A 16,505-nucleotide genomic window follows, 5' to 3' on the forward strand; every position below is an offset into this window, starting at 1 on the left:
TATGAATTTGATGGCAATTTTTGATTGTTATTAATAATCTCTCTTCAGCACAAATAGTAAGTTCTAAACGGGGAAGTAATTCGTAGAATGAATTCTTGACAATCTTAAGTAATTCTGAAATTGTTTGTCATTGTAGCCTTTTAGCAGTGAAGCTAAAAGCAGCTTCTTCGTCAGAGCCCATCGTGAAAATATGTACTACACTAGGATTCTCAAACTTGTAAGTTCATATGTACTTTTTAAATGTAAAAATAAGAGTAAATTCATTAGACCAAAACAATTTATTCGAATATAGCTTTTACGTTTTTATCATAATCCTTATCATCACATTCATATGGAGTTCCAACAATTTCAGCGAGCTTTATGAATTTGTTGTTTGGTGGTTGGATTACATTTGAGTTGTTACAAAATCCTCGTAAATAGAGCCACGCTGTGCCGAAGTTGTATGACAGGATCGTTTTAAAGAACTGTATGGCGAGGGTCTGAAATTGGAAATGACATATAGTAATGAAAAATTCCGGCATCTTATCAAGGATATTTATGTACGGTGCTGTGTGAGGGGAATGTCATCTTATAAATAATAACGAGATTTTTTTTAAATGACAAACTGGCTAACGAAGTTGTCATTACTACCCCCGGTCAACATCTAGTTTTTATAGCTATCAAAATAATTTTCTGTAAAAATGAAGTTTGACATATTTAACAGCACTCCAGACAATATTGTGAATCAAAATACAAATAAGAGTATAGACTTTGGAGTAAAAAAAATACAAAAACAAATAATCTTAAAATATATGTTTGAACATTTAAAAAATAATGTCAAAAACTTTGTGGAGTTGTTATTCTATTACCTGTAGAGGTTTTGGCTGTTTCCTAGACAAATAGACGGAAACACACTTCATAGCTTCTTCTAAATCGTCTTCGGACAGGCGTAATTCAGTAGCGAGCGGCGCAAGCGCAGTCAGAGCAGCTATTTGCAGGTGAAAAGGGGGCGAAAGTCGATAACTTGAGCCTGTGTCTTTCAAATGACTTTCTATTGAGAGCGTGTGAAGCTGTTTGTATAGTTTTGGTAGAACTTCCCTAGAATAATACAAAAAAGGTTATAATATTTTTAAAGCATATGCTAAATATAATGTATATTGCTATCGTATATGTCTTATGTAGCGGCAACGCACGCACTCGCGAGCCCCGAGAGTGTTCATTTGCGCTGGCCTAATGCCGGCGGTATGACTTAACATTCGTTTACACAGGCTGTAAAAATATATATACGTACGAAAATTGTATGTATGTTTTGAGTGGATAATGGTGGCAAGTGATATTATATTAGATATCTAGCAAAAACTACTTAATGGTTAAAAGAAAGAAAGACATAGAAATTTTGCTATAAAAATTGATATTCCTTGTCTTTTGTAAATGTCAAATACGAAAAAATCAAATAAAATTCAGCTCACTTCAAAGTACGATGCCGAATAAAATCCTTGGAGAGCATTGCCAATGTGACCAGAACATCCAAAGCTCTTCTTAGAACCGCTTTGTCCGTGTCTTCGAATCTTGTTACTAACGGGCCCCAAGTTTGATGAACCAAAGGCAACAACTCATCCTCATAATCCTTTATAACAGGCAAACCCAGGGTCAAAATTTGTAACGTCAAGATGGCGTCGTCCCGGTTTTTCGCTGGCACGAAGTTGATGCATCGTTTGAGGATTGTTATTGTTACTTCTATGTGTTTTGGTAGTGGGGGGTTTTCTTCTAAAAATGTGTAAATATAGACATTTAAAAAAAATTGCAAGGCAAAGTTTATACACACTTTACCAACTATACATTGAATTATCAGCCGGTGTTCATGTCCTCCAGCGGGACCTTAAAGTAGAGGACGTCACTACAATAATCAAAAAGATTGCTGGAGCCCACGAACAAAGGCTTCACCAACACTTGAATGTCAAGGCTATTCAAATTGACACCAAGGGTCTAGTGAGAAGATTGAAAAGGACAAAACCATGAGAGAGGGCGTTAGTCTTAAGTGCTAAACAGGTAAGTGGAAAGAAATAGTAGGCAAGACCAGAGTCGCTTTATAGAGACTGTAAGCAGTGTTATTGGACTTTCTTATGTTAAATATCCTTTTTAGTAAATTAGGTTAGACTTAAATTAATTATTAGTCTATGTTAGGCTAGATCGTAATCGCAAAATGTTTGGTGGTTGTATATCTTTTGTCTTTTTAGAAATTAAATACATCTTGTCACATTTTTCATTTATTCACTCTTTGTTAATAAATGCATTATAATAGGAAAAAACTCTCGTTTAAACTAAAACGTGAACAGCGCTAAAAATAAAGGGTGTCCAGAATTCAAGCAAGCATTGACGGCTGTGGTATATATGTATATTTAAAAAAAATAGTCTACTGACTTGTCACCGTATCATCATAATCCAATGCGTCATTCTCCGTCCTTTCCAAATCCTCATTAAACATTTCCTCCACGCTCCTGCCATCCTTTTCACTCTCATTTATCGCCATCTGTGCCTCCTCCTCACTCTTGATATACTCTATGACGTCATCGAGTACATCTTTCGTATCTGTGTGCGCGTCCTCTGTGCGATTGTGTGGGAACCATTTGTATATACACGAGACAAATGTGTGAAAAACTTGTAGGTATGAGTAGAGATTCTTTTGGTAGTATTTATCGCAGCTTTGGATTAGTACCTAATAGAAACGAAATACAATTTTATTTGGTTAAAAGTAAAAAACAATCACTTTAACCAAAAATGGGTAACCAGCAACTGAGTTTCAGAAAACATATATTGTTTATGTTTTCTGTTCGCCTATATTTTTGTTTCTTGCTTTTATGTGTTTTCCTTGCTTGTAATTACTATGATTTAATAAAATTGATGTGTCAATGTAGCATTTTTAACGTTTTATTTTCTAAGCATGCCTTAGTCTTAAACTTATAAATAAATAATCTATGTATATAAAAATGAATCCCTATTTCCCATGGTCACGGCATCAGGCGTTAACGGCTGGACCGATTTCGCTATTTTTTTTTTGTGTTTGTTATTGTCAGGAGAAGGTTCTTATGAATTTAAGAATACTTTTCTTACGATAGCAATTTTTTATCAGTGTATAGCGCCTTTACAATTCAAACTTTTTTCATGTAACCTTATGGCGTTTGACATAACATTGACAGAATACGTGCTGGAAATATAGTCACAGAGGATGAAAGAAAAATTAATATCGTTTAAAATAAATGTTATTATATTGATAAAATACATATGAAATAATTACAGTCGCTAATTGTTTATGGCATTAATCTTGAAAACGCATGTTTTTCTCATGGCCCAGTTACATGTCGCCTGTTCCCGTGTCGGAATATCAACAAAACTATTTATATACGCGCTAGAAAAAAAGCAAAGAATGTTGTATATCATAAAGCATTTTTAGTTAATTATTATCAATGGCGCTACAATCTTCTTAGGTCTGGGCCTCACATTAATGTATCTGTTTCATGATCATTTGTTAATCGAATAAGCAAATAGGTGATCAGCCTTCTCTGCCTGACGCACTCCACTTTTTGGGTCTAAGACAAGCCAGTTTCCTCACGATGTATTCCTTCACCATTCGAGCGAATGTTAAATGCGCACGTACAAAGAAAGTCCATTGGTGCATAGCCGGAGATAGAACCTACGAGCTCATTGATGAAATCCGCACGCTGAAAGCCACTTGGCCAACACTGCTCGACTACGTAATCAAAAACGCCTAGATCGAATTCCAGCCCCGAAACAATAATCGTTTCACAGAAATCGAACCTATACGCCAATTCATTAACCACATTTTGACTTTAGTCATTATTATAACTAATACATACTACACTCGTTCATATGAACACTACACTTTAATAAAATAAAAAGATGGTTGTCTGTAAAGGCTTACGGCCGATAGTTTAACAAAACGTCATAACAAAACATTGATGAAATGATTGCATACTTTTATGAATAAAATTAAATCAATTTTATTGAATTATCACTATGTTGTATGTATAGAAAGGAGTGAATCTTATAATGAATATGCCAATCGAGTGGAAATAGACGCGGCGCAAGCGTACACCGAGCGTAACGCACCAATGAGTCATGCGTTTTCGTGCGTGATCGTTATATTAGACGTCGTCACGTCAAAAAATCTAGAGTTCATTGAACTGCAATATTTCAAATACATATAAAAACATACATACATCTTCCACAATCCCATACATATATTCCAGAATTGTGCTATCGCTGTATTCCATTACGACAGACAATATCTCAAGGGCTGACTGTGTGTTCCAGTCCTGAAAGTAAATTAAAAATTTTATTTTCATATAAATTTATCCTATGAAAAATACCCAGCATGCAGTGTTGACGGGTGTGCGCCTCACAACCCTGAAGTGGTGTGTTCGAATCATGGTTCACCTTCTTTATGTCGTAAACCGTACAAGCGAGTGTTCAATGCATACGTAAGGAAAAAATCTTAACAAAACAGGTATTAGACATGAGATCGTAAGGCACAGAATGCGGATCAATAACTTGCCTATTAAGAAAATTTCTCACCAATCAGATTTAGACATTTACGGCTGGATCTAGAGGTTAGGTAGGCCTTTTTCTTTTATTAGGAACCCACTCACTGAGAAGAGAAAAATAAACTCCCTAAACACAGTAATTAGACTATTTCAAATATTAACCCAAATAATAGTAATAATAAAAAATAGATAAATAGAGAAAAATACGTTTAAAATAATAAACGTTAATTTCGTTATTAATTTCGCTTAATTAACTTTTTAAAGTCAATTTACATTACTAATGTTTAGGCGAGCAGCATTGCTAGGAAGTATAACTTCGACACTTTGTAAAAAATACTGTTTTCGACCACTCAATCAAACCGAGGTCCGTACTTTACCAGTGACTTTATTTATTAACGACAATTAACAAGAATTAGTGATATACAAGTTTTGTGATCGACGACAGAACCCGAATCGACTACAGAGTCAAATGATAATTTTCATATTGACTGGCTTTAACTTTCATAAGGTTAGAGGAAGTTTAGACTTAAAATTTACAGGGCCGGCAACGCACTTGCGCCAATGTTGGAGTGTTTTGAGCGTCTTATAAGGCAGTTTTTGCCACGCACCACCACTATGTGGAACCAGCTGCTCACTGAAGTATTTCCGAACCAATTCGACTTAGGGTCCTTCAAGATTAGAGCGTACCAATTCTTGAAAGGCCGGCAACGAACTTGCGAGCTTCCTGGCAATGTGAGTGTCCATGGGCGGCAGTATCGCTTAACATCGGGTGAGCCTCTTGCCCGTTTGCCTGCTATTACATTAAAAAAATAAAGTCCATGGTCGACGGCAGTATCTTAACATTTCAGAGCGAGTTTCAGCCGTTTGCTCGTTTGAAAAACTATGGAATGACAATTACTATAGACTATGAAATAGTCGTGAATTTGTAGATCTATATACTGGCTAATCAAATAAACACAAGCATTAACGGTTTTGATCTAATTTGACTTTGCACCAGCGCCATTACTCCGACAAAGATATTATAAAGTAGTACGATATGATATATTAATTGAATAGTATATTAATTTTGATTTCGGTAGTCGCGATATACATTTTAATATATATAAATCTCCTGTCACGATGTTTGTCCGCGATGGACTCCTAGATTACTTAACCGATTTTTTAGATCTTTAATTATAGTCGTAATTTTATTTTATTGCAAATTATTTGTCTATAATTGATTGACAGTCACAATTATCTGTTAACTCCAAAAGATTCTAACAGATGTCGATACTTTTCGACTGGATTGAGTAAGTAATCAATTGATGGCACTGCTATGGTGAACCGACAAACGTGTCATATAAGCTACAATTCAATATCATGATTACCACGTGTTGCTGAGGCTAAAGTATAAATTAAATTTATTTTGTAGTAAACGAAATACCGTGAAATTGAATTATTTCTACTTTTTTAATTTTTGGTGTTAGCATAGCCAACGACGTGTTACTTAGACTGAAATGTAAATCAAATTCAAATTATAGTGAGGATGATACAGTGCAATTATTCTTTCGTGTCACGGTATTAAGGCTAACTAAAACCACATTAAGGATAAACGAAATTCGCGGGGGCAGCTACTATTTTATATATTTCAAAGCTTCCGTTCCGTTCAGTAGATAACACACAATATAACAGGAAAACCTGTGTGTGATGGATAAAAAAAGATGACCAATCAAACGCATTAAGCTAGTATACCATAAAATATACAATGTTGTCACATTCAAAAGCGTTTATCACATTTTTTAAACTGGTTTAACTGTAGTTTTTTTATGTGTTTGTTTGTTTGTAAAAACTTTACAAATTAATTTAAGATAATATTTACAATTACTATATATACATATATATATTATAATACCTTTTTCAGCCTCCGCGTAATCTGGTGCGTGAAATAATCTGCATTGTGCGCAATCAACTCCCCAACAGTCGTATTACCACACGCGGATTTTATATCATTAATCGCTTTCACACCGGAGAGATGCAACATCTCATATCTGCTACCTGAAATTTTTTTCATATATTAAAAAACAACACGAATGAATTGTATTTTTTTAGAGGATCATGAAAGATACACATTTAATTATAATTACGTAATCCCTCTCATAACCAGGACCCCTTTAACGCTTGTATAAGACGGTTATTTGCCCATATAACGTGGGGGTTTGTACTTACATAACATAGTTCTTAATACTCGATTGAAATCCCTTTTAACGAGAAAGGTTAAACGTAACTTGATATTGAATAAAGTAATTTTTTTTTAATTTGTACATAACGCGTTATATGGGGTCAAGCTTGCGCGAAGTGCGAGCATACTTCTATTACGCGGAACCAATCTACCGTGTTGTTTCGAATTACGGATTTTAGACTCTTTAGGTCATCGTTAATGATATTTCATATCTATTTTTTTATACATACAAATTGAGGGTCAAATCTTCCCTTTCCTAGAATTTGTAGTATACTTGCTCAATATAAGCAAGACCCTTTGTAGACGGTTACTCCTAGTTTACGACTAAAATGAGCACAGTTACAATATATTACATTAGTCAAGGAGTTACACAGGTTAACGGATTTTTTTATTATCCGTCGAGTGAACTCTCAAAAATTTGCTATGTAACCTAAGTTAGTTTAGTTTTTAGTTAAGTTACATATAAATATTTTAGGTATTAGAAGCGTAAACCAAACGTAAACAATCATCACACTTGAAGCTAATATGAGCCTTTTACTTTTTACCACACTTACGAAGTCGTTGCCAAAGTTCACTAAACACGTGTTATCATCTATTTTGTACATACGTAATAATTATTTCCACTCGAATTTTTTTTAGGGCGATATGACTTTCTACTTGCTGGTTTGTTTTTAAGTTTGCAGACTAGCGTCTAGACGAAAAACGACGCAACAATTAAAGAGAATTCTGGTGGCTTGTTTTAGCGGTTAGTTAGTAACAGTTTCAAACGTTGGGTGCTGGCGGTGGTGTCATGGAAAATAATAGAAGACTAGCAAAATGGGTGAAACGAAAACCATTTACTCTCATAATGAACCTCGGACGTCAAACGGAACATACAATCATTTGTTATATTTTCATTTGTGAGTATTTATATAATAAATGTTATTCCTAATTTATTTATTTTATTTTATTCTTATGATTTGCAAGAATTGTTGAATTAGAGATTGAGTTTTTGTAAATTAAAAAAGTGAAGAAATTAATTTTAAATTTATTTTCGATATAAAATAGTAACTTTCGCAATAACACACAATATACATGAATGTTGGGTTGTTATTCATAATTTTTTCTAATAAGGCAAGAAAAGCAAGGTAAATAAATACTATTTTCTTACCAACTCTCTCAAGTACCAAGCACAAGGTCTTCAATAAGTAGGGCTGGAAGTCTTTTCCTAATCGCCGGGCCATCATCCCGAGACCTTCAGTGAGGAGGCAGCACTGGACCATGTTGTGCTGAGCCTGGCGTAGGGTTCGACATCCGGTTGGAGCCATTTGAGTACGGGGAGTCAAATAGCTTATGTCTGTATAACGGGTCTCTGTGGCGCCTTCGAAGAGACCTACCGTATTTAAACTCGTTAAATTTTAACAGTTATTTTTTTTGTTTTAGGTTATAAATAACCCACATGCTTCATACTTTTAATAATAGGTAGTGGGGAAGTACCATAAATATATATATATACATATATAAAAATGAATTCCTATTTCCCTTGGTGAACGCGTGAACGGCTGGTCCGATTTCGCCAATTCTTTTTTGTTGTGTTTTTAATTGTCAGGAGAAGGTTCTTGTGAAAGAAAATAGTAAGAAAATTACGCAGAAAATTAAAGAATATTTTTGTTACGATAGCAAATTTTTTTTCAGTGCAACCTAAGTTTTTCATGTAACCTTAAGTCGTTTGACATAAGTAAGAAAGTATTGTAAGAAAAAAGAATATATTTTAAAATAAATGCTTCCATCCATATTATATTGATAAAATACATAAAAAAATAATTAGTCACATTAGTGAATTATGTTTGTGGCTTGAAAATCCATGTTTATCACGTGGCCAGTTATATGTCGCCTGTTCCCACGTCGGAATACCAACAAAACTATTTATATACGCGCCAGAAAAACAAAGAATGTGGTATATTATAAAGCATTTTTAGGTAATTATACCAATTCGAAATCAATATTCATAGTTAAGACAGGACAGCGTCTGTCGGGTCCGCTAGTACTGTATAAAAACCTTATTCAAAATAAATCGAATAGTTAAGGTAACGTAACACTTTTGTATGGAAATTTGAAAAGCGCTTCGTAGCCATAATTGGAACTAAACCAAAACACAGACCGAATATAATGCAAGTGACTCATCAAAATTGTTCAGTATAAAACTATTCGGCGGCCAGTGGACACTTATGGTTCTTAAACGTGGCCCATTAGCAAGAAAGACGAGATCTCTCTCCCTATCTTCGAACGGAAAATTCTTCGAAGAAAGAAAACACTTTTTTTAACCGGATTAAAGCTATTTGTATTATTATTAACTTATAATTATTTACATAATTTTAAATTTAAATTTTTTCCGACGTTTCGCGTGCTTACAGCGTGCGTGGTCACGGTGACTGAAGACATAAGGTGTGGTAAGAATGTTAAAACTATCACAGCTGTAGAGAAAGTTGGGTTATCTGTATTTATTCCGTCTTCGAAGAATCCTGTCCTGTTTGCGACGCGCGTCTTCGCTACAATGAAGAAATTTATGACATCCTAGACGACGCCAACATCATCCAATTGATAAAGTGCAACAGGCTCAAGTGGCTGGGACATGTGCACCGAATATCAAACGACAGAACCCCAAGGTCCTGAACTCACAACTCGATGGCAAGAGAAAGCCCGGTAGACCGAGGCTGCGTTGGTGGGATGGAGTTGTCAAGGAGCTTGACACAATATGGATTCACAATTGTAAGCGGGAACCACCGGATAGATTGCGATGGCCCACAAGGGGCTGTATAGCGATTGATGATGATGACTCGTACTAATTATGTGGGAAATCAATTCGCCGAGCTGTCAGACTAGTAAGCAAGTGTACTTACCAGGTACATTATCCTTATTCCAGGCCCGAGGGTTGTAAACAGATATATCAAGGGTCTCTTCATCCGTGATCGGTGCTTCACTAGCGACCTCTAGCGGTAAATACCAAATATCCTCCTCAATGTACGCGTCTATCACGCGTTTGGCCAACGACTCGGTCGAGTTGGGAGCTGAAATACAGATACTTTAGTTAGAGACGTAGAATATTTGGTTTAGGCGAGTACACATTTTCATATGTACATAATAATTTCGTGTTATTCATTAAAGTTTTATTAGCATAGCTAAGTTTTATAGCAAGTCAGTGTTGTCATTGTGTGAATTTCGTTGAACCAACAAAATATTTTGTTTATTTTCGATGGTATACTAAAACCATTATATAGCACTGAAGTTTATAAATAGATGGATGTTTTTTTTTTATGAATGGACGGCCGGGTATACGGTACAGCCATTACAGGTAGCCACCGCAGCCCATGGACAACGAAATTAGTGGGTGCGGTGCCGGGCTTTAAGAGAAGTGTATGTAGAGTGTATCTTTTTCAATGTTGTTTCTCTCATGAAAGAGAGGTGTTCCAGTGAAAGTCAATTCCATATCTCGTTAGTTCGCAAAAGGAAATGTTTAGAGAAGCGGACTGTGGAATTATTTCAGGTCGTCCGATAATAACTGCAGAAGGGATCAGCATAAAGTTCTTCAGAAAACTTTGTAAAATTACTTCTATTAATGGTACCCATATATCAAAACATCTTTATAAAAAAAAAACTATAGTAAGATATGAAACAAAGAATCATATAACATACTCTTACCCGAAGCCATTAAATTCATTAGAAACAGGAGCTCACAATCCCTTCTCTCCCTGAAGGTGTCCAGGAGTGTATCCAGGATGAGCTGTCCACATTCAGTCTCACCGAGGAGAAGGCAGATCCTTTGGAACTTGGTGATGCATTCTTTGCTGTCCAGGTGACGGAATTTGCACCAGGGGGAGTCTATTGGAGGTGTTGCTGTCACATCTGTAAATTAATACAATATTGCCTGCGTGTAATTATTATCAAAGAATTTATCATGTTCAGAACTTTACACCTTTATTTAAAAATAACTCAATGGCGCTATAACGTTTTTAGGTCTGGGGCTCAGATTTCTTTATCTGTTTTTTTGATCATTTGTCAATCTAATAGGCAAGTAGTAATCAGGCGATCAGCCTTCTGTGCCTGACGCACGACGTCGACTTTTTAGGTCTAGGGCAAGTCGGTTTCCTCACGATGTTTTCCTTCACCGTTCGAGCTAATGTTAGCATTTAACACATAGAAAGAAAGTCCGTTGGTGCACGGCCGGGGATCAAACCCACGACCTCAAGGATGAGCGCCGCAAACTGAAGCCACTAGGCCAACACTGCTCGTTAAACCTTTCTTTATCTAAATAAACTTTTAGGGATATTACACTGCTTTTTTTACTTGAAAGTGTTCAATTCGAAGTAAAAAGTTGTTAGGACTAGAACATAACGCCAAAACGCGTCGTTCACTAAACAACGGATGCCCGTGTACCTACGAGTATCAATATACCAATTTGTCATCTATAGTATTCCTTTTAATTTCGGTCGTATTGTATGAAGGAAAAGAAAGGCAAACAAAATTTATTTCACATAAAATAAACAATGTTACGAAGACGGATGAACGGACGAAATGTTTCTCGATTTTTCTATAACTTAAAAGGTTTTTAATTTTGATTTATTTCCGTTTCAAGAGTGGCTCTGACAAATACCAGAAAATTGGAATTTACACAAAGTTACCCCCGTTTTCAGGCTGTTTCAGAGCAAGTGTAGTTTTGAAGCGTTCTCAGGAATGATTATGTTATGGAATATTCGAGAGTATTTCTAGGAGTGGGGAGGATATAATATGACCTTATCGAAGCCAGACTGAACATTATAGAATTCCACCGCAAATAGGGAGTGATGTGCGGAAGAGATAAAGAGCACGTACTCTCCGTAAGACTTGCAAGTGCGAGCGAGACAGACACATAAATATGATTTATGACTCCGAAGCCCCCGTTCATAATGCGTCGACTATAGTAACAGTGTTTTGTGCATTTATTAGTGCGGTTTTCCGCGTAATTTGTATATTTTTCGTGCAATGAAATTGCTCTTTGATTCATTAAAAATAAACTCTTGAAGAGATTTTCGACGTTTCTATCATATCCCCAACGCGTATTGATACATTAAACCCGACACTAGGAGTCCCTATTTGTAGGAACCTAGACTCTTGCAATTCTGCGTAATCATATCATAATATAAGCGTTATCAACTAAATCTGATAATCAATGAGGACAGTTTCAGTTTGAATAAAGCTTGAAAGTGTTCAAGATTCCTAAGTGTGACGTTTAGTCAATAGTGACTATTTGAAAATTTAGATGTCTCTGGTTTACTTAAAAATCTCTTACCCCTAGCAGCATGACGATTTAGTAGTGTCAAGTCTGTTTGTAATGCCGCAGCAGAAGCGAGAGAGTCACAAAGTTTGCTGTAGCCCTCATTCGAAGACAGAATACTTGTTAGGCGTTGAGGGCTGCCTTCACTTAGCAGTTCTATATAACCTTCCAAGAGGTTTAAAGAGGCCAGTTTACGAGCAGAGTCTAAAAAAAATTGTCTTATTATATTAAGAGAATATTGTTTTCACTGAGTTCAACCCAGCTTTTTATTAGTAGTAAATTGCACAAATTGTGCCGCGAGGCAGCTGTAGTCTTAAAAATGGCGGAATATTTTAATTCTCTCCTAACCTTTTATTCTATTAGAATATGATATTTTTATAAAATACCAGTGGCTATCCATAAGGAATAACTTCCTTTGTCTTATATTTAAATTCAAACAATAAAAAAAAATTTTTTCGCGTTTTTATGTTCATACTTTGCAATATCATTTTTTTTTTGTTTGTCAGCCAGTAATATTTTTATCAAATTATCGTGAATAAATTCTTTGTTATGGAATCATTCCAAATTCAAATAACTTTTAATATCTATGGATCAGAAAGCTATTTTACTGAAAACTAATTAGTGATATTTGTATAGACGTAAACAATTTAACTTACCAATATTATTAAGTATCCTGGGCACAGATCCAAGCACCATAAACAGATTCATTGTGAGGCTGTCCATAGCATTAAGCACAGAGTTAGGTGAGGCGTTGCGGAAATACTGCGCACGTGCATGCGAACAGTAATTCGCCACTTGTGTATATGAATCACTCGATAGGGAGATCAAAATGTCGAGACACATTGATATTGATGGCTGCATGGTGCTGAAATTTTTTTATTTTAATTATTAAAGCAATACAAACATCCAAGTTTGAGTTTGATTAAGTATTTCATTTACATTACAAAAAAGATATTACTGTATATGCATTTTTTATATATAATGCAACAATGGTAACACACTAATTTCACGCATTTATTTTATTTATTAATACTTTGTTGCATTACATATTTGGTACAGCTAAAATAAATTAGGGAGGCAACGGGCGGCCTTATCGCTAACAAGTTATCTCTTTCAGGCAACCCTAGTAAGGAAACATAATAAGAAAAAGTAAGGGTAAGGTGCAAAATATGTATAACTAAATTTTAAACAAAATAAATTTACAGATTGCATACTTATACAATTACAAAACATAAAAAACTAAACACTGATCTTTAACAACAAAAATACATCAAAATAATATATTTACAATAACATTTGTAACTGATTACAAAATTAAAAAAAGCTAATTTATCATCAGTATTTTTTTTTTATTTATGAGATGAACCTATAATCGTTCCGCGTATTTAGAAATAAAAAATGGCACCAAAAATTATATAATAGTATATAAAAAGTATCTATACAAACGAGTTCTCAACTATTTAAAGCATAAGAAAACGCTCTATGTAAACATACCTATTGCACTCAGAGAGCACCCTGTAGCACAATACAGAGAGCTCTTTTCTGACTTTGTAATGCTCGTGCGCACCCAATCGCACCAAACTGCGCATAACAGCTTCCAACTTCTCACCCGCCATTTCGAACCATTCCTTGCTAAGTTTTGGAAGGTCTGATGTTTTAGCTATAAAGGAAGTTAATAACTATTGTTACTTCAATATATGTATAGAATGGGAAAGTAATTATTTAGAAGGCGTATTTGCTGGATATTATGATTTACTTTTTCCAACCAAAGGGTAGACCTTACAGATATCATTATTGTATTTACTATAACTCGGTTGTAAATACTAATTTTAAACTACTTTTTTATAAGTATAACAGTAACATGCTACCATTAAGATATTTAAAAAAATTGGAAAATTGGAAAATTTTTAGGAGATGACTTTAAATAAATATATACAAAAGGTTTCACAAAAGATCAAACTTACTACTCGGAAGATAAGTTGAAATTTTAAAGAAGATAATTGCCTATTTCTATACAACACATCCATGCAACACCTAAAATATGATATACCTCAATTACCCTTGCTTACATAATTAGCACTTTCCTTCTCCTTAATCACTTTCATGATATCGGCAACTGTTACCGTTGACTTGGCTTTCAAATGCTTGTCATTCATTGTCATACACATTATCCGGTGCGTAGCATTTAAAGCCATCTGAAATATTTACAAAAATCCTTATAAAAATACAAAATCGATAATTATGCAATTCTTAAAGCTGAGTTTGTGCATTCCAACCCTAGCTCATAGATTAAATGAATGAATGAATTAATTTAATTAATGTCTTATAGTAAAATATCAATGATTTATCACCTGCTTTTAACCATACAGAATAATAAATTATACATTTTAATTACTAAGAGTCTGTTATAAGTTTGTTAGTTTAAGAAGAATTATTACTTTTTAATTGCTACAATAACCTAGTTATAAATGATATTTAAAATTAAGCTAAGCTAACTAAGATATAAGAGATCCAAAAAAAATTACCTTACCACAATTACTGCATGGCCAGGATTGTTAGGACACATTGCCACATCTTGTAAAGTTGCTAGAACACCAGGTAAAATACAACATAGCATTTGTACTACGGCTTCTTCGAGTACTGGGTCAGTAATCATGTAGGTTACATCTGTGAGTTTTGAGTGCATACTTGTGTGTGCTAAAAGGCTATCTAAAGCAGCAAGCCTGAAAGTAAATTTTTATAGGTGGTGTACATATAGGTTATATTTTCCAAAGGCTAAAGCATTTTTAGGATTTACAATTTACTAGCCTTCATCTGTGGCCTTATTCATAAACATACAAAAGGCCTAACTTAACTTTGTTAACATTCAAATATAAATGTAACATATTTGAGGCATAAGGCATTCCATAAATGAACAAATATTTTTTGTGGAAGATTGAACAAATTATATCTACTAGTGTGTGTCTACTAGTTGATACACTAAAATGCAATTGTAACGTCTTATAAGGAGGAATACTATGAAATTTGTTATAAAAACGAACCTAAGAATTCTGAACTTTTCTAGTTTGGCCATGTGCACCGATACAAATATAGCTTGAGCTAACAGCGGAGCATGACTTTTGATCAGTCTCAATCTTAGTGGTGTTTCTATATTCAACATGAGAGAGGTCATACACTGAATCGCAGTCAGTTTCATTTCTTCAGGAATTTCCGCAACTGTAAAAAATAAAATGTAACAATTTTGAATATGTTTATGAATAAATGAGATCATCAGAATCAGATTATCTAATTATTCATGGGATTTCGATTATTGATTTGATTTTTGTATTTGCTCACACAACATGTATTAATTGGTATGACTTAGAATCTTTTTATCTATATTTAAAACAGAATATAATTAGCCTTTTGTTATAATTTTAAAAGTTAGTAGTAAAGTAAAAATACAGAAATAATGTTTAATACATGTTAGAAAATAGTGACAAAATGTTATTTTTATGACAAATAAGTTTTAATTTATATCTTGGAATATTTTTTTGATATACTTAAAACTTATTTACAACATTTTATTATAAAGACTAGGTAATACTCACTCATGCCTGGTTTATTTTTATCAAATGCTAAAACAGCTAGAGTCATCTCAATCTTAATGCACAGTTCATAGCTTACAACATTTATTTTATCCAAAATCACCTTCATGGCAATGAGCAAAAATCTTTGAACTTCATGTCGTCCTCTGTAAAAGTTAATATTTAAATATATATGTACATTTTTAGAAAATATTTCCCATAAAATGTTATAAATTAATATTTATGAATTAAAATGCATACAATATCAAGACAATGTATGTATCTAAGTAAGTTTTTAATATAAGATTCTAAATTCAAGATCATTTTACTACTAACAGAAAACGGACAACAAACAAGAAAAATTAAAATCATTACAATTGACGTGTTTTTGTGTGTTTTTTATTTAAACCCAACAATACATACTCCATTTCCTTTGACTGCAAATGTGAAATTATGGGGAACAACAAATACTGTTGTAAATCCTGTAAGTACTCCCTTTTCAGGTCATTTATTAGTTCCAAGTAATCTTTGATGTTCTCTGGTGTAGGACTGATCATCAACTTATCGCATACTGGTTTCATCTGCGTAAAAGCTGCTTTTAATTTCGGATTCATTGTAATGGGCAGGTATTCAACTGATTAAACTGATAAAATTATTTCTCGCATTAATATGGTTTTTTCAAGGTATCAAAAAGAAGTTGCATTGTTAATGAATTTTCCTTTTGTTTACTGTGAACCCAAGATTCCGGCTCCAACTTCGATCACTAATGCGAAACTTGTTTATTTGCTTACTATTTCTTTTTAAACTTTAATACAAATAAATTTATTTCTCACACAAAGCGAAAAACAAATTACGCCGCCAGGCCGCGCCTGCGCACTTTTGACGTGATG

The 16,505-nt window shown here is 34.1% G+C and overlaps 1 protein-coding gene across 1 annotated transcript; it reads right to left on the reverse strand.

Annotated features, from left to right (window-relative positions):
- Window positions 1-259: 259 nt before the first annotated feature.
- LOC123712069 (TELO2-interacting protein 1 homolog) lies at window positions 260-16,489 on the reverse strand. The gene is made up of 17 exons (XM_045665007.1): window positions 16,039-16,489; window positions 15,640-15,782; window positions 15,091-15,265; window positions 14,580-14,772; window positions 14,109-14,244; window positions 13,544-13,709; window positions 12,706-12,914; window positions 12,065-12,253; window positions 10,438-10,641; window positions 9,639-9,806; window positions 7,910-8,131; window positions 6,433-6,575; window positions 4,218-4,313; window positions 2,401-2,695; window positions 1,449-1,746; window positions 849-1,077; window positions 260-479 (listed from the first exon to the last, which is right to left on the reverse strand). Exons 1-17 carry the CDS (start codon window positions 16,227-16,229, stop codon window positions 279-281), a joined length of 3,258 nt encoding a protein of 1,085 aa, XP_045520963.1. The 5' UTR covers window positions 16,230-16,489; the 3' UTR covers window positions 260-278.
- Window positions 16,490-16,505: the final 16 nt, after the last annotated feature.

Source organism: Pieris brassicae, chromosome 7, assembly GCF_905147105.1.
Source record: "Pieris brassicae chromosome 7, ilPieBrab1.1, whole genome shotgun sequence".
Taxonomy (NCBI): Eukaryota; Metazoa; Arthropoda; class Insecta; order Lepidoptera; family Pieridae; genus Pieris; species Pieris brassicae.